This window comes from Gopherus flavomarginatus, chromosome 2 (assembly GCF_025201925.1).
Source record: "Gopherus flavomarginatus isolate rGopFla2 chromosome 2, rGopFla2.mat.asm, whole genome shotgun sequence".
NCBI classification, from domain to species: Eukaryota; Metazoa; Chordata; order Testudines; family Testudinidae; genus Gopherus; species Gopherus flavomarginatus.
Window position 1 is genome coordinate 172,815,667 of NC_066618.1, and position 25,327 is coordinate 172,840,993.

The window sequence follows — 25,327 nt, forward strand, 5'->3', positions numbered from 1 at the left end:
TTGGCATCCTATGCACAGTTATTTAAATGGTGAAATATAAATCTCACTAGGGACTCTCTCTCCTGGAACAAATTCTTAGCTATTCAATAAGCATGTATAAGGATCAAGCCTAGATAAAGTGCCTCTGTGCATTTAGAGTGATTTATGTTGGTGCACCTTGTCTTATGCTTTCCCTGATTATTGATAACTTATTTGCTTTTTGCTCCAAGTGTTCTATCGTGGCAGTTAGTAGGTTTTTATGGCTGGATTTTTTTTTTTAAATAATCTTTAACTCTAAAACCCAGGAAATTCGAAAAAAATCTATGCTCATAATTAAGCATAAGACCCATCCCCTCTATTCTCAAACTAATCTGGTTTATACAAGGAGTACAAAGCATTTGAGAGTGTTTTTATTAATAATTCTTGATTCATTATATGTTAAAAAAAGTAAAGCACCTAAATATTAGCAATTAAATTTGAAATTATATATAAAATACACTTTTTGCACTAAAATACGTTGATAACACAGATCTACTTACTTATTTTTGCCCTTTAATTTAGATCTGCAATAGACAGTTTTTGCTGAGTGTCCCAGCATGCAAAAATGCACTTGCACAACTGATTGACCATGCAACACAGATGTACTAAAACCCCAAAAGAAACACAACTTCTCTCTTTCACTTTGTAACAGTGAACATTTCAACAAACACCTGTAGGCCTGAGGAGACATCTGTCTGTTCATAGCTTTGAACACAAAGGATTCTTTATGAAATAATAAACCACAAAATAGCACAAGGCAAAATTTACAGATACATCTGCAGTATGACACTGTTTTTTCAGAACTCGACAAGTAAAGGAATGCATTAAGTAATAAAAATATAATCTTGCATTCATATATAATGCTTTTCATCCTGCAGGATTCCATGATTTACAAACCACACGCAGTGGAAACCTGATTTTACAGATTCTCACAGGACACCTGGAACCTTTTTAAGATCAGAGGTGCAAATAATCAGGTGCTTTCCAATATCAGTAATACACCTGATTTCTCCATTTAGTGGGTTCAGCAGGATTTACACACATAAGCTTAACTACCTTGGGGACGATGGTCATGCATGCAGCTCTCCCTCCCCTTGCTCCACAGGAGCAGAGCTTCAGTCCTCCAGAACTCAAATGGCAAATTAGTATGTAATTTGTCTTTTGGCATTTCTTACCTGTAGCAAGCATCGATCTTGAAAGGTGTAGCCTATCAATTTGTCCAAATGCATCAGACATTGATGGTAGCGAATATGGTGGGTGAGAACAGGAAGCATCATTGCATGCTAGGAAAATAATTGCAATGAGGAAAACTATTCATTTACAAAACATAGAGAACCCAAATGAGTAACAATCAAACAAACACATAAAGAAGTTTAGCATGTTATGACACGATTAATTTTACTTTGTTTTGATTTACATGAGAAATAAACTAAAAATAATAATGACCTTATGCCCTTCAGTGAATATAACTAAATTAGAACCTACTCCATGGGTATTAATTACCAAGAAAAACAAAACAGTCTTCCATTGAAGTACGTTGTTGGGTGGAAAGATTATTCTGCTGCATATTGCTGAATATATCAAGGTGTATCAAGGTAAAGTCAAGTAGTGTCAGAACATTACATGACCATCTGGCACTTGCTACAATATGCAGACTTTGATTAGTATGAAAAAAAAAAAAAGATTCACGGCCAGGTTAGGCCTCTGACATAATTTTAAAGTATAATATTTCATAAACCACCAAGATGAGGAAAGGTCATTTTATATCATTTGACACCTGGGATAACAGGGTCACACGGCATCTGGTTTTCAACCGGAATTACTGGTCGAAAAGGGACCCTGGCAGCTCCAGTCAGTGGCTTAGAGGAGCTAAGGCCTGCCCTGGCTCCATGCGGCTCCTGGAAGCAGTCGGCATGTCCCTGCTGCCCCTAGTCGCAGGGGCAGCGAGGCTCCATGCACTGCCCTTGCCCTGAGCGCCAACTCTACAGCTCCCATAGGCCAGGAACAGCAGTCAGTGGGATCTGCGGGAGCGGCACCTGCAGGTGAGAGCAGTGTGTGGAGTCGCCTGACCGAACCTCCACCTAGGGGCCGCAGGGACGTGTTGCCATTTCCAGGGAGCCACCTGAAGTAAGCGCCACCCTAATCTCTTGCCCCAGGTTGGAACCCCCTCCTGCACCCAAACTTCCTCCCAGAGCCCACACCCCAGCTCCCTGCCCCAGCCCTGAGTTCCCTCCCTCATCAAAACTCTCTCCCAGAGCCCATACCCATAGCCCCTCCCACACCCCAAACTCCTGCTCCAGCCCTGACCCCATCCTGCACCTCAAATCCTCATCCCCGGCCCCACCTCAGAGCCTGCACCCCCTGCCAGAGCCCACAACCCCTCCTGTCCCCCAACCCCTGCCCCAGACCTAAGCCCTCTCCTACATCCCAAACCCCTCATCCACAGCCCCAGCCCAGAGCCTGCACTCCCCAGCTGGAGCCCACACCCTCTCTCGGACCCCTACCCCTTGCCCCAGCCCTGAGCCCCTTCCTGCACTCTGAACCCCTCCTGCACTCCAAACTCTTTGTCCCCCACCCCACCCCAAAGCCCATACCCCCAGCCAGAGCCCTCACCCCCTCCCGCACCCGAGCCCCCTGCCTGGAACCCCCTCCTGCACCCTGAATCCCTCATTTCTGGCCCCACCCCAGACCTCCCGCACCACAACTCCCTGCCCCAGCCTGTTGAAAGTGAGTGAGGGTGGGGGACAGTGAGCAACGGAAGGATGGGTGATGGAGTGAGCGGGGGCAGGGCCTCGGGGAAGAAGCAAGGGTGTTTGGTTTTGTATCATAAGAAAGTTGGCAATCCTATGGGATAACCAGCTTTTTATAAGTTACGAAGCACTTCTTTCAAGATGGCAGGTAGGAAAATTGTGCAGTAAAAAGTTACATTCTCATTGCCATCTTGCTTTCACTAACTTCCTCACGAGAATTCAGTGGCCAATGTTTTGAAACATTATGAAGGACTGAACTCTAGCAGTTCCTGACATACTGATGCTAGAAAGAGTTGGAAAGGCAGTTACAAAGTTGCTATTTGGCCGTCTAGCAAAAACGCTCTGGGTAATATTTTCAAAACTGAAATGGGAGTTAGGTGTCCAAATCCCAGTGGATTTCAATAAGAGTAGGATTCCTAAGTGCACTCTGAAAATCTTCCCCTTTATACACTTTTCTAAGCATTGCTTCAGACCAGAGATCTGGGGAAAATAGTGATAACCGAACAAGTAGCACAGGTTACCCTATTCTGTTATGCCAACAGTACAGTTCTTATGGAAGAATAAGAAATATAACATTTATAGTGGCAAATCATAATATGTAATTTAAAATCATACTTTATATATGCATGTAAAATAATGAATGCTTTTACAATATGCAATATAAAATTGTAATTCCTATTGTAATTAGCAAAATCAAGTTTAAGTATTCATAGAAACAAGACTTATTTGAAGATGAAATCTGAAAATTATCCACGTATCACTTCATAATGAATGCAAAGCGTATGATTAAAGGGGATGAACGAACAGAGTGGATGTATAGGAGAAAATTAGTTAAGCATGTATAACAGATCATGTAATTTATGGGGTTAAGTGTCTTTGTGGATTTTGGTATGTTGGTGAAGCTAAGCACTGTCATAGAGTAAGAACCGGTGAACATAACAGTGCTATGAGATTATAAGGATTATCTTTTGTTGAAAAAAGCGTAAGATTGCATTTGAGGGGCTTTTTTTTTTTTAGAATGAAATGTGAGTTAACACTGCAGATGTGATGACTGGCAAGAACTATATTACTGGGAAGTGAAAACACTGATGCTGAACAGAATTAGATTTAAGTGAATGTCTAATATTTAAATTAAAATCCAATACTGTTAGTAGTTTCTCTCATAACAACCTCTGGGAGTGGGGTCGACCCCCAACTATATGTTCTATAACTGTGCTTCTTATGCATCTTCATTCTTCACCACTTCATCAAAAATAAATCACCTCAAGGACCAGCGACACATACCCACCAGTTCACTATTTCTCTGCATTTTCTGTCCACTGTAGTAGCCTTCTGGGCAACCAGAATGATTATATGGGGAATTAGTGCATAGACCACAGCTTTAATACTACTTGTACACAGCAAGCAGTATGTTTGGCCCCTGTTTGTAGTACTGATATATCAACATTTTAGATTTTTATTTAGAAGTTCAACTAGTATGGAATTAGTCTATTTCTGACGATAAACATGAGGTACACAGAATGTCTTTATTTAGACTCTTGCAATTATATTGACAAAATGTTGTTTTCCTGACACCAAATATGTGATTAATTTGACTAATATCTGTCAGATAGGATTATGGCTATTTAACATTCCCAATACTTTTTAGGGGAACATTTCCCAACCCCTTCCTCCCCACAAAACAACAACTTAAAAACCGCATTAGGCAAATTAATGGATACTGAAGAAATATAGTCTCTTCTGGAACTATAGCATAATAGGCAGCAGAGCCATTACACCATCTGATTAAAGCTATTTTGGGTATAAGAAATGATTCTTTGGAAGTAATAATTTAATATCAGCAAAGGAGATATGCCCTCCACCTGCCCAATAATTCTGAATTATTTCACACAAAACAGAGCCATTTTAATCAGAGCACTTCACTCCTCCTCTCCCTGTTTGCAAGTGCTTCATTTTGGAAAATGCCAAGACTGGTATTACACTTTGTGCAACAGAGTGATGTAAAATTATTAGAGTACTTCAATGTTTATAAAAAGAATTTTGATCTTCTAAACTACAGAGCTTTTAAGAATTAAAGCAAACCAATAATTTTAAATCGCTCTTCATTAAGACTGTCTGCAGAATTGATTTACATTCATTTAGTTTTTAACTCTAATCTGGCAAAAAGCATATCTGAAAAAAAGCAACAGCAACCTTTCATTTTAAAGATGCATAGTTTAGCCTCCTTGTGACCTCTCAAAGAAATCCAAACAATTGACTAGTCTAATTTATTGTTTTAGATGTACAAAACACTATGTGACATTATGTTTTATATTCATTGCTCTTTAGCGATTTGCTGTCCTTCAACAATTAAAAAAAAACAAGAACGTCTAATAAGACATTATAAGATACATTGTAAAAAAAATTACTAAAGAGATAAACAAATCAGTTTCTAAACTCTCAAATTAGGAAATATATGCACAGTTTGTCTTAAAGTGTAGAAACAAATATATTAGCTAGCAAAAGTTAGAACAAACTCACAAATTCCCATAGCTATGGGATGGTACATTATGCTGGTATCCAGTCTCAGACTTGATAAACAGTACTGGCATCAAAAAGAAGTCTTAGATGGAAGAGAAATTATTTTTACTGGGTTTTGGATTTAAATATTCATCCTCCATCAAGACTGCTCCTTACGCTTTGCCAGGAAGAGATAAGTTGACAGGATATGGGTTCAATACAAGCACAGGATTCTTAACTAAACATTTGTCACACTGTATGCAATGTCCGATTTGCATTACACATTGCTAAGTCAACATTAATTAAACCTGGAAACGCTGAGCCTTGAATTAGCATCTTTGAAACAAATTTCACGGATTTATTTGTGTGTGTGTTGGATTATTAGCCTTTGTGTCAGTATTCATGGACTCTGTCACATCCCTTGCTCTGGGATAGAACTCTTCTTTTTTTTTTTTAAATGCATCTTTCAAATATATTACTTCTGGGCAAATTCTTTTTTTTGTTTCCAATCTAAAAGTTAAAAAAAAGTTGTGGTTTTTTCCCCTTTAATATGCAACAGTTTAAACTCTCCTTGAAGACATGATTTATTAAAAAAAAAAAAAAAGTTTTATTAAAAAAAGGCCGATTTACTGACTAACAAGCCCTGAAACAACATTAGCTTCTTTGGTCTTTTTTATACTGGGGTTTTATCCTGGTTACAGTCATTGTCGGACACCAATGTAGCTGTACAACTGCTATAAACCATAATTTGCACCAGCATAGATTACCCTTGTTTCTTTCAGGGGTAAGAGCCACCAGTGCAAATAGCACTGTCTATACCAGTGCAGCAATACCAGTGACGGTTCTCTATAATGTAGCAGGGGCAACCCACCCTGTGTAGCTATGGCCTAAACACTGCAAATTTAGGAGACATTAATCTGCTGTCTATTAACTAACAAAAGAAACTGATTTCAGGATGGATCTCTAGCATCTAATAATCAATCACCTGGCAGACATCAGAACGAATACCAGTTTTCCAGAATCCTTGGCTGCTTAACTCCACTGTCACTTCTCGTCTCATTGTGTTTTTCTGCCTGATTTTCTGTAGCGCTTCCTAGAAAGGGAGGGAATGGTGCAGCTGTGAGAAACTTTCTACAACAAAGCAATATGAAACCACATGTGGGCGTGAAAAACAGACATTAAAGTGTTAGGATTGTGTATTTGAGAATGGGTTTTATTTATTTATTTATTTGTAAAGCATACTTTCAGAGAGCAATTTTTAAACCTAAATCTTGTAATTATCTCCACCCATCCCTTGGTAATGATTTAAGCTGGAGTGGCCCGGATGCCCACAAGTATGACAAAGGACTGCATGTGGCTCAGTTTCCTTATCCTGATAAGCTGCAGGGTGAGGACAAAGCTGACTAATCACAGATTTTTGCTGAAGATGAAATGAACAAAGCCATTCCTATGCATCTATCGAGTGAGATGCAAGTATAAGCAAATACAGTGAAACCCCGCTATAACGCTCCCCGCAGTAACGCAAATTGGGATATAACACGATCATAAGGTGGCTCTGGCCACCTCAAGAGGAAAAAAAAAAAAGAAAAGAAAAGAAAAATGTGTCTTCCCCCCTGCTCCCACTTCCTCTTTTGGCAAGAAGAGCCATTCTCCTCCCCAGCTGCTCCTCGCTCTTCCTCTGCCCCTTGCACATCTCCCCTGCTCTCCCCAAGTGTTTCCCTCTCTCACTATGTGGCTGAGAGCCCCCGCTGCTGGAGCTGCACCGCTTCCCCTTTTGGCAAGAATGGCTGTTCTCCTTCCCTGCTGCTCCTTGCTCTTCCTCTGCCAGCTTGAAACCAACCGGCTTCAAATGGTAAATTTTCGTAACCCAGCTATAACACAACCCCGCATTTATCAGAATCGATTTTTTTGGACCCCAATCATCACGTTATAGCGGGGTTTCATCCTACCATTTCTCTCTGGAATTCCTGACATCTGATACTCCATCACAAGGCTTGGGTGAGAAACAACCAACCCTTCGTTCATGCGGGTAAGAGACAGATCTTTATTATCTAGCCCCAGTCACCCTATAACGGATCTGTGTTAAACGCCAATACCTCTCTTATAGAACAGGGGGTCAGTAGCCACTGATACCAGAGGCTCCTACTATGAAACCTCCCTACTTTATCCAACCACGAAAACTGCACTGCTTTGACCTTGAGAAGCTAGTCTTCTGCGGGCTGTTTACTTCTGTTTCTGAAATATGGCAAGGGCACCTACAGCCTTGGATAGGAGTCGTCCCCCCCATTTTTATTTTTTGTATACATCAGAAGAAATAAATAGAATAAATAATCCAGCACATTAGGGTCTTTCAGTCTGAATTTAGGTCCTGATACTGTAAATGTCCCTATGAGTACGTCGACTCCCACATATATCATTGGAAACAGTCACTGCATATTTTCCTCTAATTGAGAACAAGGAACTTTACTCGAATAATAGGCTAAAGATAAAAGTTACATCTCTCCTCTCTCTAGGCTTCACTGCAGGGCCCCTGCTGCGAACTTCCCCCTCCCTGCTGCCTGCTTCAGTTTTAAGGGAACTATACATAGCTCTTTAGGGCACAGACAGTCTCTTTGCTTTGAGTTTGTACGGTGTCTAGCACACAGATGGGCAAACTACGGCACATGGGCCACGTCCGGCCTGCGGGACCCTCCTGCCTGGCCCCTGAGCTCCTGTCCCAGGTTCGCCCCCAGTCCCTCCCCCTCTGTTCCCCCTCCCCTACAGCCTCAGCTCGCCCCGCTGTCGCAATGCTCTGGGCAGTGGGGCTGCGAGCTCCTGGGGCAGCGCAGCTACAGAGCCCGGCCTGACTCAGGGATCTGTGCTGTATGGTGCGTAGCTGGCTATAACGGCTATAGCGCCACCAGCCACTGGTGATCAAGGCAGCACAGTCCAGGGGTGTGGTCGGGGGCGGGGGTATGGATAGAGGTGGGGGCAGTCAGAGGGCAGGGAACAGGGGCATTGAATGGGGGCAGTCAGGAAGGAGGGGGGGTTGAATGAGGAGGTGGGGGGCAGTCAGAGGCAGGAGTTCTGGGGGCAACCAGCTGACAGGGAGAAGGGGTGGTTGGATGGGGCAGGAGTCCCGGGGGGGGGCAGTCAGGAATGAGAGGAGGGGTTGGATGGGTGGCGGGGAGCAGTCAGGGGACAGGGAGCAGGGTGGTGGTAGATGGGGCAAGAATCCCGGGGGGGGTTGTCAGGGAACAGGGTGGGTTGGATGGGGCAGGAGTCTGGGCGGGAGGCGTCAGAGGGCGAGAAGCAGGGGGAGTTGGATAGGGGGTTGGGGAGGGCCATGCCTGGCTGTTTGAGGAGGCACAGCCTCCCTAACTGTCCCTCCATACAATTTCCAAAACCCAATGTGGCCCTCAGGCCAAAAAGTTTGCCCGCCCCTGGTCTAGCACAAAGGGTTCCTCCTGGTCCATGACTGAAGCTCCTAGGCACCACCTCTATACAAATAATGACGTAGCATCCCATAATCACATTGAAATTAATGGCATAATGAGAAGGTGTGTATGAAGCCCTGTTCCCTTAGGCCCAAATTCAAATGCCAATGGGCTGTGGACAGAGGCCATAAATTGTACACTCTTTAGGGGTAGGCTCTATGAAGGTCTTCTAAGCTTTTATACGGTACCATGCATATCAGGGCATCATCAGTGCTCAATTCTGAATACATTTTTTCTTTTTCTTTTTTTTTAAATTCACATGCCAATTACAGTAGCCTGCCAGCTCCTACTCAATAACTGATGAGGTCCTCAGTGTCATAAAGTGGGAGCACACTACCACAAAGTTTCTGCCTAAGAATTGTTTTCAATACATCTTCTTTATGACAGACAATTACTTCAAGAAACCATCATCCTGGATGATACAATCTAGAAACAAAGGTCTACACACTACAAGAAGTGATAAACGTCAAAGGAGCACTTTATTTTTGCAGCAAAATGCAATCACCCCCACGCCCTCTCTGCTAGTGTTTTAAGAATAACTCATCCATTATTCCCTAATGAGAGACATTTTTAATAAAAAGTTCTAGCCTTCCATTTGTTCTCCCCTGCAGTGATGAAAGCTGCAGTAAAGATAAAAGTCATCTATTTCAGTGGGAAAAGCATTCCTCCTTAAAATTATGACATAGATAACTTAACACTGTGGTACTTCCTATTTACAAGGAAAGAAGCTGAGGTTTGGGGGCTTATTTAACACTATTATAAATAAAATGTTAATTAAGCCCCATGTTCACACGACAGTATGCTATGCTTTACACTAATGATAAAATCCGGTGCACTGTCAGATATGTTGAAGATCATCTATTGCAGCAGCAGCTTCAGTCGTTACAGAAAAAGCAAACTGGTGATGCTGTCAGTCTAAGTCTCCTTGATTAATCCAGTATCAGAGGGGTAGCCGTGTTAGTCTGGATCTGTAAAAGCAGCAAAGAATCCTGTGGCACCTTATAGACTAACAGACGTTTTAGAGCATGAGCTTTCGTGGGTGAATATCCACTTCATCGGATGCATGTAGTGGAAATTTCCAGGGGCAGGTATATATATGTAAGCAAGAAGCAAGCTAGAGGTAACGAGGTTAGTTCAATCAGGGAGGATGAAGCCCTGTTCTACCAGTTGAGGTGTGAACACTGAGGGAGGAGAAACTGGTTTTGTAATTGGCAAGCCATTCACAGTCTTTGTTTAATCCTGAGCTGATGGTGTCAAATTTGCAGATGAACTGAAGCTCAGCAGTTTCTCTTTAAAGTCTGGTTCTGAAGTTTTTTTCTACTCAGGACACTCCCTACACTAACACCGGAACAAATCAACACACTCTTAGAGCCCCAACCAGGGTTATTCTATCTACTACCCAAGATCCACAAACCCGGAAATCCTGGACGCCGCATGATCTCGGGCATTGGCACTCTCACTGAAGGACAGCCTGGATATGTGGACTCTCTACTCAGACCCTATGCCACCAGCACTCCCAGTTATCTCCGTGACACAGTGATTTCCTGAGGAAACTACAATGCATGGGTGACCTTCCAGAAAACACCATCCTAGCCACCATGGATGTAGAGGATCTCTACACAAACATCTCACACACAGATGGAACACAAGCTGTCAGGAACTGTATCCCTGATGATGCCACAGCACAACTGGTTGCTGAGCTCTGTGCCTTTATCCTCACACACAACTATTTCAAATTTGATGACAATATATATCTCCAGATCAGTGGCACCGCTATGGGCACCCGCATGGCCCCACAATATGCCAATATTTTTATGGTTGACCTGGAACAACACTTCCTCGGCTCTCGTCCACTCATGCCCCTTCTCTACCTATGCTACATTGGTGATATCTTCATCATCTGTACCCATGGGAAAGAGACTCTGGAAAAATTCCACCACGATTTCAACAGCTTCCACCCCACCATCAACCTCAGCCTGGACCAATCTACAAGGGAGGTCTACTTCCTAGACACCACGGTGCAAATGAGTGATGGTCACATTAACACCACCCTATATCGAAAACCTACTGACCGCTATGCCTACCTTCATGCCTCCAACTTCCATCCCAGGCACACCACATGATCCATTGTCTACAGCCAAGCACTGAGGTACAACCACTTCTGCTCTAACCCCTCAGACAGAGACCAACACCTACAAAATCTCCACCAAGCATTCTCAAAACTACAATACCCACACGAGGAAATAAGGAAACAGATCAACAGAGCCAGACATGTACCCAAAAGCCTCCTACTGGAAGACAAACCCAAGAAAGGAACCAACAGGACTCCAGGCCATCACAAACAGTCCCCAGCTAAAACCCCTCCAACGCATCATCAGGGATCTACAACCCATCTTGGACAATGATCCCACACTTTCACAGGCCTTCGATGGCAGGCCAGTCCTCACCCACAGACAACCTGCCAACCTGAGGCATATTCTCACCAGTAACTGCACATCGCACCATAGTAACTCTAGCTCAGGAACCAATCCATGCAACAAACCTTGATGTCAACTCTGCCCACATATCTACACCAGCGACACCATCACAGGACCTAACCAGATCAGCCACACCATCACCGGTTCATTCACCTGCACGTCCACCAATGTAATATATGCCATCATATGCCAGCAATGCCCCTCTGCTGTGTACATCGGCCATACTGGACAGTCTCTATGGAAAAGGATAAATGGACAAAAATCAGATATTAGGAATGGCAATATACAAAAACCTGTAGGAGAGCACTTCAACCTCCCTGGCCACACAATAGCAGATCTTAAGGTGGCCATACTGCAGCAAAAAAACTTCAGAACCAGACTTCAAAGAGAAACTGCTGAGCTTCAGTTCATCTGCAAATTTGACACCATCAGCTAAGGATTAAACAAAGACTGTGAATGGCTTGCCAACTACAGAACCAGTTTCTCCTCCCTCAGTGTTCACACCTCAACTGCTAGAACAGGGCTTCATCCTCTCTGATTGAACTAACCTCGTTATCTCTAGCTTGCTTCTTGCTTGCATATATATACCTGCCCCCGGAAATTTCCACTACATGCATCCGACGAAGTGGGTATTCACCCACGAAAGCTCATGCTCCAAAACGTCTGTTGGTCTATAAGGTGCCACAGGATTCTTTGCTGCTTGATTAATCCAGTTACACTCCACTTTATAGACACGTGTAAGCTACATGATTATAGACAGTCACACACAAACATACATCTGCATGCCTACACACACGCACAGATATCCCCTTCCAACTGCTATCTAAAATATACACTGGATTTCTGAGCATAATATCTGAGTACCTCTTGGCAATAACATTCAAATTCCACAAACCCATGCTTACACAAGACTCTTGCAAGTAAGGGGGAGGAAGAATTGAGTTACTGAAGGAGAGGAAGGTGATCAGGAACAGTCAACATGGATTCATCAAGGGCAAGTCATGCCTGACCAAACTGATTGCCTTCTATGATGAGATTACTGGCTCTGTGGATATGGGGAAAGCAGTGGATTTGAGAATTCTTGACCTTAGCAAAGCTTTTGATATGGTCTCCCACAGTATTCTTGCCAGCAAGTTAAAAAAGTTTGGATTGGATGAATGGACTATAAGGTAGATGGAAAGCTGGCTAGATTGTCGGGCTCAATGGGTAGTGATCAATGGCTCGATATCTAGTTGGCAGCCAGTATCAAGCCGAGTGCCCCAGGGGTCAGTCCTGGAGCTGGTTTTGTTCAACATCTTCATTAATGATATGGATGATGGGATGGATTGCACCATCAGCAAGTTCGTAGATGACACTAAGCTGTGGGGAGAGGTAGATACACTGGAGGGTAGGGCTGGGGTCCAGAGTGATCTAGAAAAATTGGAGGATTGGGCCAAAAGAAATCTGATGAGGTTCAACAAAGACAATTGCAGAGTCCTGCACTCAGGAAGGAAGAATCCCATGCATTGCTACAGGCTGGAGACCGACTGGCTAAGCAGCAGTTCTGCAGAAAAAGACCCGGGGATTACAGCGGACAGAAAGCTGGATATGAGTCAGCAGTGTGCTCTTGTTGCCAAGAAAGCCAATGGCATATTAGGTTGTATTAGTGGGAACATTGCCAGCATATCGAGGGAAGTGATTATTCCCCTCTAGTTGGCACTGGTGACGGCACACCTGGAGTATTGCATCCAGTCTTGATCCCTCCACTACAGAGGGGATGTGGACAAATTGGAAAGAATCCAGCAGAGGGCAACAAAAATGATTAGAGGGCTGGGGCACATGACTTACGAGGAAAGGCTGAGGCAACTGGGGTTATTTAGTCTACAGAACAGAAGAGCGAGGGGAGATTTGATAGCAGCTTTCAACTACTTGAAGGGGGGTTCCAAAGAGGATGGAGCTTGGCTCTTCTCAGTGGTGACAGATGACCGAACAAGGAGCAATGGTCTCAAGTTGCAGTGGAGGAGGTCTAGGTTGGATATTAGGAAACACTATTTCACTAGGAGGGTGGTGAAGCACTGGAATGGGTTACCTAGGGAAGTGGTGGAATCTCCATCCTTAGAGGTTTTTAAGGTCTGGCTTGACAAAGCTCTGGCTGGGATGATTTAGTGGGTGTTGGTCCTGCTTTGAGCAGGGGATTGGACTAGATGACTTCCTGAGGTCTCTTCCAACCCTAATATTTCATGATTCTATGATACTGTAATGCAACACTGAGTACAGGGCTTTGTGACAAAATGGAAAAGCTGCTTCATCAAGTTTCATATACTAAACAAGTTCCTTCCTCCTTGATATAAATATGCAAGTAAAGTGTGTCTTAAGAGTATCTGGTAGACATGCTAAGAAACAACTTTCAAGTTTTTGTCCAAGATTTAAAAAGGTGGGTGCTTCAAAGCAGGCTTCTTAGTCCATAATGAGGTGGCTTGATTTTTTAAAGTGTTAAGTGTAACACCGACAGACCCCGGTCTTCGGCCGGCGGGATCGAACCTGGGACTCCGGAAATAAATGCACAAACCTCTATTGTGTAAGCTAAAAGCCACCATGACTCTTAGCTAAGGCTGTAGAGCAGATTAATTAATCTCTCTCTTTAAGTGGTCTCCGTGCCACTAGATGGGGACAGAGCACCACACCCAGGAGGTGTGTGAGTTACATTCTTCCCTTATCAGAGGGTAGCCGTGTTAGTTTGTATCCACAAAAACAACAAGGGGTTTGGCGGTAACTTAAAGACTAACAGATTTATTTGGACATAAGCTTTCATGGGTAAAAAACCCAAATACTCACCAGCAACTACACACCACTCCACAGAAACACTAACCCAGGAACCAAACCCTGTAACAAACATAGTTGTCCCCATATCTACTCTAGCGATACCATCAGAGGACCCAACCACATCAGCCACACCATCAGGGACTCATTCACCTGCACGTCTACTAATGTGATATATGTCATCATGTGCCAGCAATGCCCCTCTGCCATGTACACTGGCCAAATTGGACAGTCTCTATGTAAAAGAATAAATGGACACAAATTGGACATCAGAAATGATAACATATAAAAGCCAGTAGGAGAACACTTCAATCTTCCTGGACATTCTATAACAGATTTAAGAGTAGCCATACTTGAACAAAAAAACTTTAGAAACAGACTTCAAAGAGAAACTGCAGAACTAAAATTCATTTGCAAATATAACACCATTAATTTGGGCTTGAATAGGGACTGGGAGTGGCTGGCTCATTACAGAAGCAACTTTTCCTCTCCTGGAATTGACACCTCCTCCTCAATTATTGGGAGTGGACTACATCCACCCTGATTGTATTGGCCCTGTCAACACTGGTTCTCCACTTGTGAGGTAACTCCCTTCTCTTCATGTGTCAATATTACAATGCGTGCATCTGTAATTTTCACTCCATGCATCTAAAGAAGTGGGTTTTTTACCCACGGAAGTTTATGCCCAAACAAATCTGTTAGTCTTTAAGGTGCCACTGGACTTCTTGTTATACTTCCCCTAGCTGAGGAAGCACATCCCAAGCTTCAGAGACTTCCCAGTTGAAATCCTGGACAAGCCCCCATTTGTAACGCTGACAGACTCTGGTCGTCGGTGGGTGAGATCGAACCTGGGACCTCTGGAGCTAAATGCATGAGCCTCTACTGCAGTGGTTCTTAACCTGGGGTGCGAGATGCCTTTTCTGGGGGTGCGAGACATGCTAGATATTTTTAGAAGGTAAATCATCGAAAACGCAAATTAAGCACAGGCACATAAGTACAACTACTTTGTTTCATCAAACCTATGTATTTATTAACATTTTTTAACGATTACTGCATTAAATTTTAACTGTGAAATTAAAGTAAATATATAATTCTCTCTCTTTCATTCTATAGTTATGATATATCTAGATTTAAAGAACTGACCTACTTCAATGATTTTTGATAATGGGTGTGAGAACATATTTTTGAGAACCAAAGGGGGTGCAGGCTGCAGGTTAAGAACCACTGCTCTACTGCATGAACTAAAAGTCATATGGTCTTTAGCTAAGGCTGTAGAGCAGACTCATTCATCTCTCTCTAAGTGGCCTCAGTGCCACTAGATGGGGACAGAGCACCACACACTGGAGGTGTGTGGGTTACACACGTATTCAATATTTTCCACTTAAGCCAATAGAAGCTGCTGAGAAGTCAACTTTTTTTTCGGGGGAGGAAACAAACCCGAACTTTGCAAGCACCATGTTTCTCATTGAAGACTCTGACTATGCAAAAATTAAAGTTTTTACCTTCAACTGTTTTGGAGTTCTTTTGCCAGAAAAAAATACCACAACCCAACAATTAAGGTTTGTTTTTGTTTTTTAAAAATCATTCCACCTTTCGATCATTGTCTCACCCATAAAGGGAAGTCACTTGAATTTTCCAATGAAATACAACTTTGGGCCAAGTGTAAATCATGGACATTTAAAGATTATGGGCAGCTAAAAAGAGTTGCCTAGAATGGAAAGCCTTTCTCAACATTAAGCATTGCATTTGCTAATGACTAATGTTGTAAGAAGCTCAACACCTTATGGCAGTATCTGTAACTGGGTAAAATATAGTGCAAGAAAATGTCTCTCCATTAGGAGGCAAAGAACAAAAGGTAACATCAATTCAGCACGCGGAAAAGAAAATCAATTGTGAGGATGACTATAATAAGATTATTTTCCTTTTCTCCATAGAAATGTAGTAACACAGCCCCAACCCTTTCTGTGCTCAGTCACTGGCTACGGGTGAAGGTCCAGCATACCTCTCTCTGAGATAACTTCTGTTTATCAGCCTGTTTGACTTTTGGACTGTTAGCCAGCAGATGGCGCAGCTTCACATAGCTCTTCCATAGCTTTTGGTACCTGTAGAAAAGGAATGAAAAAAAAACACATCTTTGTCACATTCTAGAAGTACACAACATGAGTACCTCAGCTCTCACTAACAAAATGGCAAAGAATCCCTACTACTTCACTCTAAAAAGATATCTCTGATGGGTCCCATTTCAGTGGGGGGTACTGTATGGCCCTGAGTCAAAGCCTTTTTCTGATTCATGTGAAAGACTCTTCTTCTTGATATGAAGTCCATATGTCACTTATAGCAAGACTAAATACAGCCTTTATATTCCCCCCCCCCCAAAAAAAAAGTTTTAGTCAAAGCAAAAGGTAAAACTGCCCAATTTATGCACAGTATTTAAAAAAAAACATAACAGAAACAGATTCTCAACACAAGACACAAAAGCAAATGCTTTAAAAACGAAGCAAGGGAGCGATCAAAGTATTTGCCTTAGTGATCTATTTTCTTCTATGTGTTGTCTGCACAAACAGCACCAGTTTAGAGTGAGGGTTAGGGTGATGATTCCATATTACTGACGCTCCACCAAATGGAGCAGCAGCTATTTTACTGTTTCAGAATCCTCATAACTCCAGCACACACGCCATCCCATGCCTTGCTTACTAGAGTCTGTTCAGAGCTATTTCACTCCATCATTCTCCCGTGCATTTCCTCGGCCCTAGAGACACCAATGTCTGCTTGGTCTATAAAACAAATCGGAAACTGGAAATCTACAGGCTACTTCTACACTATTTTCTTTTCATTTCAAAAAAGGATTCCAGCACCAGAACAGTTTTCAAAACAGATAATACATTTATCTGTCCAAAAAGAAAAATTAAATGACAAATAAACAAGTCATTCTGCCAAGTAAAACAAACAAACCAACAAACCAAGGATCCCAACCAGATTTTTTTTTTTACCCCGAGAAAGGAGAGGCAGAGACTTCTTGAAGTCCACTAGGGACTTTGCTATTGCTACCGATTTTGTATGGAAGGCACTCAGATACTATGGGATGAGCAAGAGAATAAGAAAATAATATTAATAATAATAATAATAATAATAAAAAAGATGTATTTATGGTTGTTTTCACTTAGCTATATCAAAAACTTGGACAAGAAAAAATACACCAAATGGAACTTTTCTGAATACCTTAGTAATAGGTATTTCATACACAACATGAGGGCCTAGATTGATGAAGTCAATTTAGGCTCTGTCTATACTCTGAGCTAGGGGTGTGATTGCCCTGCTCACACACACATACTCACACTAATTCTCATCGACCTATAGCACAAATATAAAGAGCAGTGGAGCTGAGGTATTTGGATAGCAGCAGCAGAGGCAGGGCTGATCCGGGACAAGGACATAGCCACGGGTTTCGTAACATTTCTACCAAGTACATAATTTTACTATTGCATGAATTTGACGTGCTTATTTTGAAAATCTAAAATTGATAAAGGAAGTGCAGAACAGAATTAGACTTCAGAAGAGGAAAAACCAGCTATATTTCAGATTCTCTAGTTTATAAAAGTCAGCTCCTGTTCCCACTCCTATTGCAGAAAATGGCAAGCTTGCCATCCCAACTTCAATAGTCATGTGACTAGGCCCTTCCTGAACAACAAATGAAAAAAACAGTAATTTAAAAAAAAAAATTAACATAAGCTTTGAGGAAAATTTCTTACTGAGGGTCTCCAGCATAACTGAGTTGAGCAGGCCGTATCCCAAAGTGAACAATAATGGGAAAAGTAATTACATCAGGGTTGAACTGCTCACGGTCCAATTGATCAATACGAACTGAACTGGGTTTCTAGGAAGAAAAACAATACAGTTGACATCATTCTGAGAAGCGGAGAAGGCTTTCAATATATTGAAAAGAATAAGAGAGATATTTTAGCCATATATGTGGAAAACCATTAATATATAATATATGTGGCACTTACACGGCTGACCAATGTAAACTAATTGGTTGTCACAGTAACCCTGAAATACAGCTATTATCCTGATTTGCAGGGGAGGGGGAATTGAGGTTTTGAGAGTTTCTGAGAATTTCACATGAATTGCTGAAGGCCAGACTTTAAGTTGGCACCAGAGCCAGGATCGAATCCTGCTGCTTCTTACTACTATTCCTGTATGTGGTTCACTAGACCATGTCATCTCTCTAATTTTAATTCTATTCTTGATCATTTAATATAAGCAAAGACATTATTAGACCCATCCAATCACACAGACTAAATGGCATTAAAAATTGTGGCGTCACTCTTACAAAATGCTCCAAAGTCAATGTGTATAATGAGGAATACTTTGTCCTTTTCGCACATCTTTTTAAAGCAAAACTCTAGAAGGAAGTGATTTTCACTTCACCTCCAAAAATGGAGAACATGAGTAACTCCACATCATTGCAGGTGACACGCCATTTGTAGTGCTCTTTGTAGCATATGCAAAAACCTTAGCTAAAGTTCCACAGTTGAATCTCTCTGTACAAATATTTTCTCCATTATCTTGCAAGCTGTTTTGTTATGTACCCAAACGATTTCCCACCTGGCAATTAGCTGTTTGGATGATGCTAAAGCTATCAAGTTCTACGAAGTGTCTGAAAAGATACATTACTTAGAGTCGTCTTTATATTAAAACTGTCAATTCAGCAAAGAACTTCCATGTAGAACAGTTACCTTATTTCTTATGACGTTATTAGTTATGAATGGCTATTGCTATTACATAATTATATTATTTTTAAAGTTTATAACAAATCTTTCATTCCCATAATAAGTGTTTTACAAACAGATACCCAGTATATAGAGGGATCATCTCCCCCACTGGTGAAATGCAGCCATTTCTGGAATTAAATGGGGAAAATGCTTGCCAAAGGACAGAATTACAATACTGACATGTAAGTTTTACCAGTCCAGGTGAAAATAAATGTTTATCAGCTATCCTTTTCACATGATAATGGAAAATGAAATATTTTACTTGCCCATCAAAAAATTTAATCTTTAAAATTACTCCACTCATGCAAACAGGTGAAGAAAGTTTTGTAAGGCTTATATACAGAATAGTTTAGATGAGGATATGAAAAAGATGACAGGAATTTAAAAATGAGGCAGAGCATTTCCATAAGAAAAAGAGTGGTCTTGTGATTAAAGAAGTTGAATGCCACCCTAGATAATCAGACTCTAATCCTGTCTCTGCCACTGAGTCCTATGTGATACTGAACCGGTCATTTAAAACAACTTTTCAAAAGGTGCCTGTAGCGAGGGGGCCTCACTCCCCCGCGCTCCTGAGGAGAACAGGCCAGAAAGGGCGCGGCTGTGGGTGAAGCCCCTGCCACCTGTCCCCGCCCCCCGGAAGTCAAGGGGCGGGACAGGAAGTCCAAGGCCACCGCTGCCTGTCCCCGCCCCCCGGAAGTCAAGGGGTGGGACAGGAAGTACAAAAGCCCGGCCCCAGGGCTCAGTTAGAGGGAGGTGGCCAGAGAGAGCAGACGCTAGGGCCCGAGCTCCCACTGGGCCTGGCCTACCCCATGCCCGGTACCCAGAGGGGTACTGGCCTGACCTCCCCTGGGGCCAGCACTCAGAGGGGCCGACTGAGCAGTCCGACGCTCGGCCTGTGGAGGAGCTGCCTGGACCTCCCGACGCCCGGTACCCCGAGGAGTGGATCGGACCTCCCGAACCCCAGTACCCCGAGGAGTGGACTGGACCTCCCGACGGCAGACACCCTGAGGAACCCATGGTCTGGGATGCCCCGGACGACGCTGGCAGAGGGCAGGTACCCAGCGAGGGGGAGGTTGGAAGTGGCCCGGGGGCAGCCGACCCCAGTCAGGCTGCAGGCTCGCCTGAGCCAATGGCAGTGTGTTTTGGTCAGGATTCCCCACTGACCGTCAGCAGCGTTAACCGTTGCTAGGGCCCCGGGCTAGAACGCAGTGGAGTGGGAGGGCCTGTGTTCCCCCTGCCACCCCTCCAAGGGTGGCAGACTCCCCCTCCCCTGACCTGAGGAGGCCGTCTCCGCTCCCTTGTTGCTCAGCCCCTGCTGAAAGGCCTGAGCACAGACTGTGTGCTGCCCCGCCCTGCCTAAGGGCCTGGGCTTATATATATACTGTTACCTTGTTGCTCAGCCCCTGCTGAAAGGCCTGAGCATAGACTGTGTGCTGCCCCCTCCCGCCCAAGGGCCGGGGCGTACTTATATACTGTTCTCTCGTGCTCAACCCTGCAGCAAGGGATGGGCCCGAGGCAGAAGGAGTGAGGCGAGCTGGTGTGGCTCCCCTTCCCCCTCAAGGAGGGTCGATCCCCGGCACCACTCTACTACAGTGTCATTAACTGTGTGTTCTTCATTTTCTGGGTGCCCAACTGACACACGTGGGGTCAAATTTTCAGAAGGGCTGAGCATTCACACCAGCAACTGAAGTTGATTAAAACTTTGCTTTCAATGTATAAAGTGATATAAAACAACTGAGTACTCTGAAAATACTAGGCCATGTGTGTTCCAAGTTGGACACACAAAATTAGTAGACATCTGATAATTTTGGCATTGCTATTTCCTTGTCTCAGATCTCCACGTGTGAAATAGGGATGATACCACCACCTAATATCACAAAGCTGTTCTGAAAATAAAGCCATTACTGTCAATGAAGCACTCAATAAGAAAATTAACAAATCTGAATTCAGTGCAGAGTTGATTGGTGTACATTAAATAAAGCCACACACTGATTAAGGAAGATAAAAGGAATTACTGAATAACTACCCACCCTCAGAATGAAGCAGGGGTGCGCTGAATAAATAGTATGTAATCATGCAGTTAAAGATTATCATAATACTTATGCACAAGGGGACTAAATTAGGGTCGCACATGCTTGAAACATTGCAATTTCAATGTATACATTGGTATGCTGCTAGTTTGTAAACCTGCTCTTGAACATCACACAGTCTGCCAAAGAATAGGGCAGCAAGTGTGAACTTCATCCAGGCACTGGATCAAGTGAATTCACTCTCATATAGCTATAATATTTTGCATCCCCAATTCTCTTACATTCGGTGTCCTTTCAATATGGTTACTCCAACAGCCCTGAGATCAAAGGATTCTTGTTCATCCCTTTGGATTCCTTCTCTCTTTCCAATTTAGCCTGCACCAGACTCATTGAACCATAATCATAGTGCATGCATGATTTATTTATAAATCAAAAATGTTTGCAGTACCATGCCAGGACTGGTAACGATCATTCCTTTGCATTCTTCTGCATATTTCTGCCATTCCAGCTCTTCCCACTGAAGCATATTGGCAATCTCCTCCTCTGGGACTAAAGGTTTGTTGCATCGTAACAAGTAGAGTAGGATCTGATGCATTGACAGCACTTCTTTCCCTCCATCTTAAAAACAGATTAAAATTATTGTTATTAAAATTTATTTAATAAAAAATTATTAAATTTGTCTCTCCCTTCAAAGTATCATTAAAGGAAAATATTGCAGAAGTAGTAAAATGTTCAGATGGGTTAAATAAAGCACAAACTGCTCAATTAACTAATAGGAACACAAACATTTTATTGATGAATAATGCACGTGCATAAGCACCTCAATTTGCTCAACTAGAAACAATAACATTAATGGTAGAAAGAATAATAGCGTAAATTTTTTTGAAAGCCTCAAGCTAACTTAGCTGGCCAAATAGCTTTAAAATCTGCGTGTAGAACCATAAGTTATATAGTCCAGTTACATTCTGCCTTTTTGCATTTTATCATTTCCTTTTACAACAATAGTTTTAAACTGTTTAGACATTATGTGGCTTTCTGGAGGAACATTCAAGAATTTTATGGGACGTTTATGGATGCGTGCAATAATTTATCCTGGCATTACGGACTAATATTCAGTGTTTATGTGCTGCACCTGCAGTAAGGAAGACTAAAGAGTAGCCTGGGCTCACACTGAGCTACTGTCTCTGGATGAACCAAGTACATGTGAAAACTACTAACTACTTCTGAGATGTGAAGAAATGCACATTGCCAAGACTGCGTTTTGTGACACGAGAAAGTATAAAAAGCACCATGACTTGGACTAAGCAGTCAGTCATGACCATGAAGACCACAAAAGTAGAGATTAATTCATAACGGTCCTGTCAGGCATTTTATTGAGGAGCTATCCACCACTCAAATTGTACATGTAAACTTGTTTGTGGAGGAAATGTTTGGATAGAAGATGAGGCATACTACTAAGATTCCTTCAGATACAAGTCTCTCAAATCTTTTCCTTAAACAAAAAAAGAGTTTAATCTGTAAATATGGCGACATCATTAAGTGAAAGGATTCATCATTACAAAGAAGCAGAAATTTTCAGTCCACTTCTCTTCCATAAATTGGCCTGTTCTGTCAAGTCACAGTATGTTATCTGAAACATTCAAAGGGTCTTGTGCAAGGAGATGAGCAAAATCGAAGGTCTAAAAGTATTATGATGAAAATGCTATAGCACAAAGATTGTAGTAATAGTTTGAGAATCATATGGAAAGTCTTCCTGAATCACCAGGTCAGGGTGGTACAGTTTAAACCTCCAATGAATATAAAGAAGTAGGCAAGTGATTCTCCAATTCCGACAGGGTTAAATTGATGGAGTAAAGAAAATACTAGGATTGTGGAAGGTCAGGAACATGACCTACACTAGTAATCTTCTAGAAGACTTTCTTCAGTAGAATTAACCTTGTTCTAAATTCCAATATAAAACCTACAACTGGGAAACATACCCAAACTCCCTTTGTAATGACAAACTACTCTTTAGAGCTACAGAAGCAGATAGAATGAGCTACAAAAACAACTTCTTAATTTGAAAATATTCCCTTTATAAAGACTGACCTCACCTGGCAACAACTAATTTATTTAATTTGGGAAGAGATAGCCCGTGAGCAGCAGCATCTAGGGTATGTACACCAAATTGCTTACTTGAACAAATATGGGGCTAATGAAGTTACAAGAAGAGAATCAATGCAGTGGTCTAAGCCAAAGATGATGGTACTGGACCCAGTTCTGAAATCTGGCCTCTTTTAGGCTTTTCCAGTGTTCATTGTCAAAATAATGCATGCTTGTGGATTCCCCCTCCGCTGACCACGGATCCCAAAGGAAATCAACTACTCTGTAATGTGTGTTTCCCTGATATTCTGAAAAATTAGGTACAGTAGATTACTATTCTTCATCTCCGAGGCCTATGGCACTGAGCAAATATGATTTGATGATTAGCTCAATGTTCTGAGCCACACAATGCCTGCCATCTCAGCCATCTCATGCAGATATTGTGAAAGTTAGAGACTGTATCTCTTTTGCTCTGTTTGAAAGACATAAGACAAGAAAATGGGGGGGAAGAGAAATCAAACAACTCATTCCTATATTGCTAAGAAGGCAGTGAATGAATGTGTGGGGCTCTATTGCACCAATATCTTCAAAGAAGAACTACAGATAAATAATATTCAGAAAATATATTCAGGATGATGGATTCCTATTCTGCAGAGATTAAGAAGCTCCAGGTATGTCTCTCAGAAAAAATAATAATATAAACTCACAATCAGAAAGGGATAAGATGTCTCACAATGTGGAAATACCAGTTAAGAGATACACCCCCAAAACAACCAACCAACCAAACCTAGCAGAGTAGAACTAGACAACTCGTAACCTAGAAATAGGTTACACACCTCACAGAGGTAAAATCTATTTTCATTTTGTACTGAGATCAAGTGATGACCCAGAGCCACATGTGGCCAATTTTGCAAACTGCCACCAAACATACATTTGCGTCTGACTGAATACAATTTTAAGATGCAGGCCTGCTAAGGAACAGCAGTGATAGACGCGGTCAGACAGCTTTTAATATCCTGACTGCAGAGGCAAGCCAAACCAAACACAGTCAGCTGCAGCGGCACAGGAGGCGGCGAACAGAGCGGCTAACAAGGGAGTTTCAGTGGGAGTTTCCAGGGGGAGGTTGCAGGGGAGACCAAGGCAGAGGAACCGGGAAGGCAGACCAGGGAAGAGGCAGCCCTGCCCTGGTCGGTGGCCTGCGGTGCGGTGTGAGCTGTGGATTGCCAGGCACAGAGTTGCAGCGCTATGATGGAGGCAGAGGCAGCAGGTGCAGACACACTGAGGATGACTGGGTGCGGCAGCTGCGGCATGTACATGGTCCTAGAGGGAGTACCTGAAAGGAGTTTCATCTGCATGAAGTGTCGTCTGATAGAGCTGCTGGAAGAAAAGGTAAGGGGACTGGAGATGCAAGTGGAAACTCTGGCTGAGTTTAGAAGGGGGTTTGAGCAGATGATGGAACACAGACATGATGAGGCACAGGGGACAAGCTCAGGCGAGCGGACAAAAGCAGGACCTAAGGACTCTGAGGAGGGACTGCTGGGTGAGGAAAGTGGACGGTGGAAGCATGTCACTAGGAGAACCAGACAGAGGATAAGACGGGCCAGCGATGGACAAATAGAACTCAGGAACAGGTTTGCTGAGTTGGGAAATGAAGATGGAGCACAGCCGGCTGCTGAAGGAGTAACGGCAAGGAAGAAGAGGCAAGCAGCTAGTCCTGCAGATGGAGGGGAGCAGTCAGTGGAGGCAACATCAAGTACGAGCCCTAGGACGATTGTGAGGTCGAATACAAATCAGGAGGAATCACGGCCAGCTGCTGTGGGGGATAGACCGGAGAATCGCATTGTCACCAGGAAAAGGCAAGTCTACGTGATTGGAGACTCTCTACTGAGAAGAGTAGACAGGCCTGTAACTAGACCGGATCGGGAGAACAGAAGAGTGTGCTGTCTGCCGGGGGCTAAGATACAGGATGTGGACTTGAGCCTGAATACGATCTTAGCGGGAGCGGGAAAAAATCCGTTGATTATCCTTCATGTGGGAACGAACGATACAGCTAGTTACTCACTGGACTGTATCAAGGAGGACTATTTCAGACTGGGGAAGAGGCTTAAAGACATCGAGGCTCAGGTGATCTTCAGTGGGATTCTGCCGGTTTCTAGAGCGGGGTGACGAAGGAGGGACAAGATTATGGCGATCAACAGATGGCTCAGGGAGTGGTGTTACAAGGAGGGCTTTGGGATGTACGGTCACTGGGACGCATTTACGGATAGACGACTGTTTGCTCAGGATGGACTTCATCTCAGCAAGGAGGGAAATAGGATTCTAGGATGGAGGCTCGCCGACCTCATCAAGAGGGCTTTAAACTAGAAAGTTGGGGGAGATGGTTGGGAAATGTTCGGGAGATCTCCACGCCAGAACATAACCTGG

General features: G+C 43.0%; 1 protein-coding gene across 3 annotated transcripts in view; it reads right to left on the bottom strand.

Moving 5' to 3' along the window:
* DROSHA (drosha ribonuclease III) overlaps positions 1-25,327 on the bottom strand; it is a 113,492-nt gene that overhangs the window by 48,975 nt on the left and 39,190 nt on the right. For all 3 annotated transcript variants that reach the window (XM_050939847.1, XM_050939846.1, XM_050939848.1), the window contains 5 exons: positions 21,270-21,439; positions 17,769-17,893; positions 16,022-16,121; positions 6,253-6,360; positions 1,194-1,301 (listed from right to left, as the gene is read on the bottom strand). In XM_050939847.1, the coding sequence (XP_050795804.1) occupies positions 1,194-1,301; positions 6,253-6,360; positions 16,022-16,121; positions 17,769-17,893; positions 21,270-21,439 (611 nt within the window). The remainder of the gene's footprint in view (positions 1-1,193; positions 1,302-6,252; positions 6,361-16,021; positions 16,122-17,768; positions 17,894-21,269; positions 21,440-25,327) is intronic.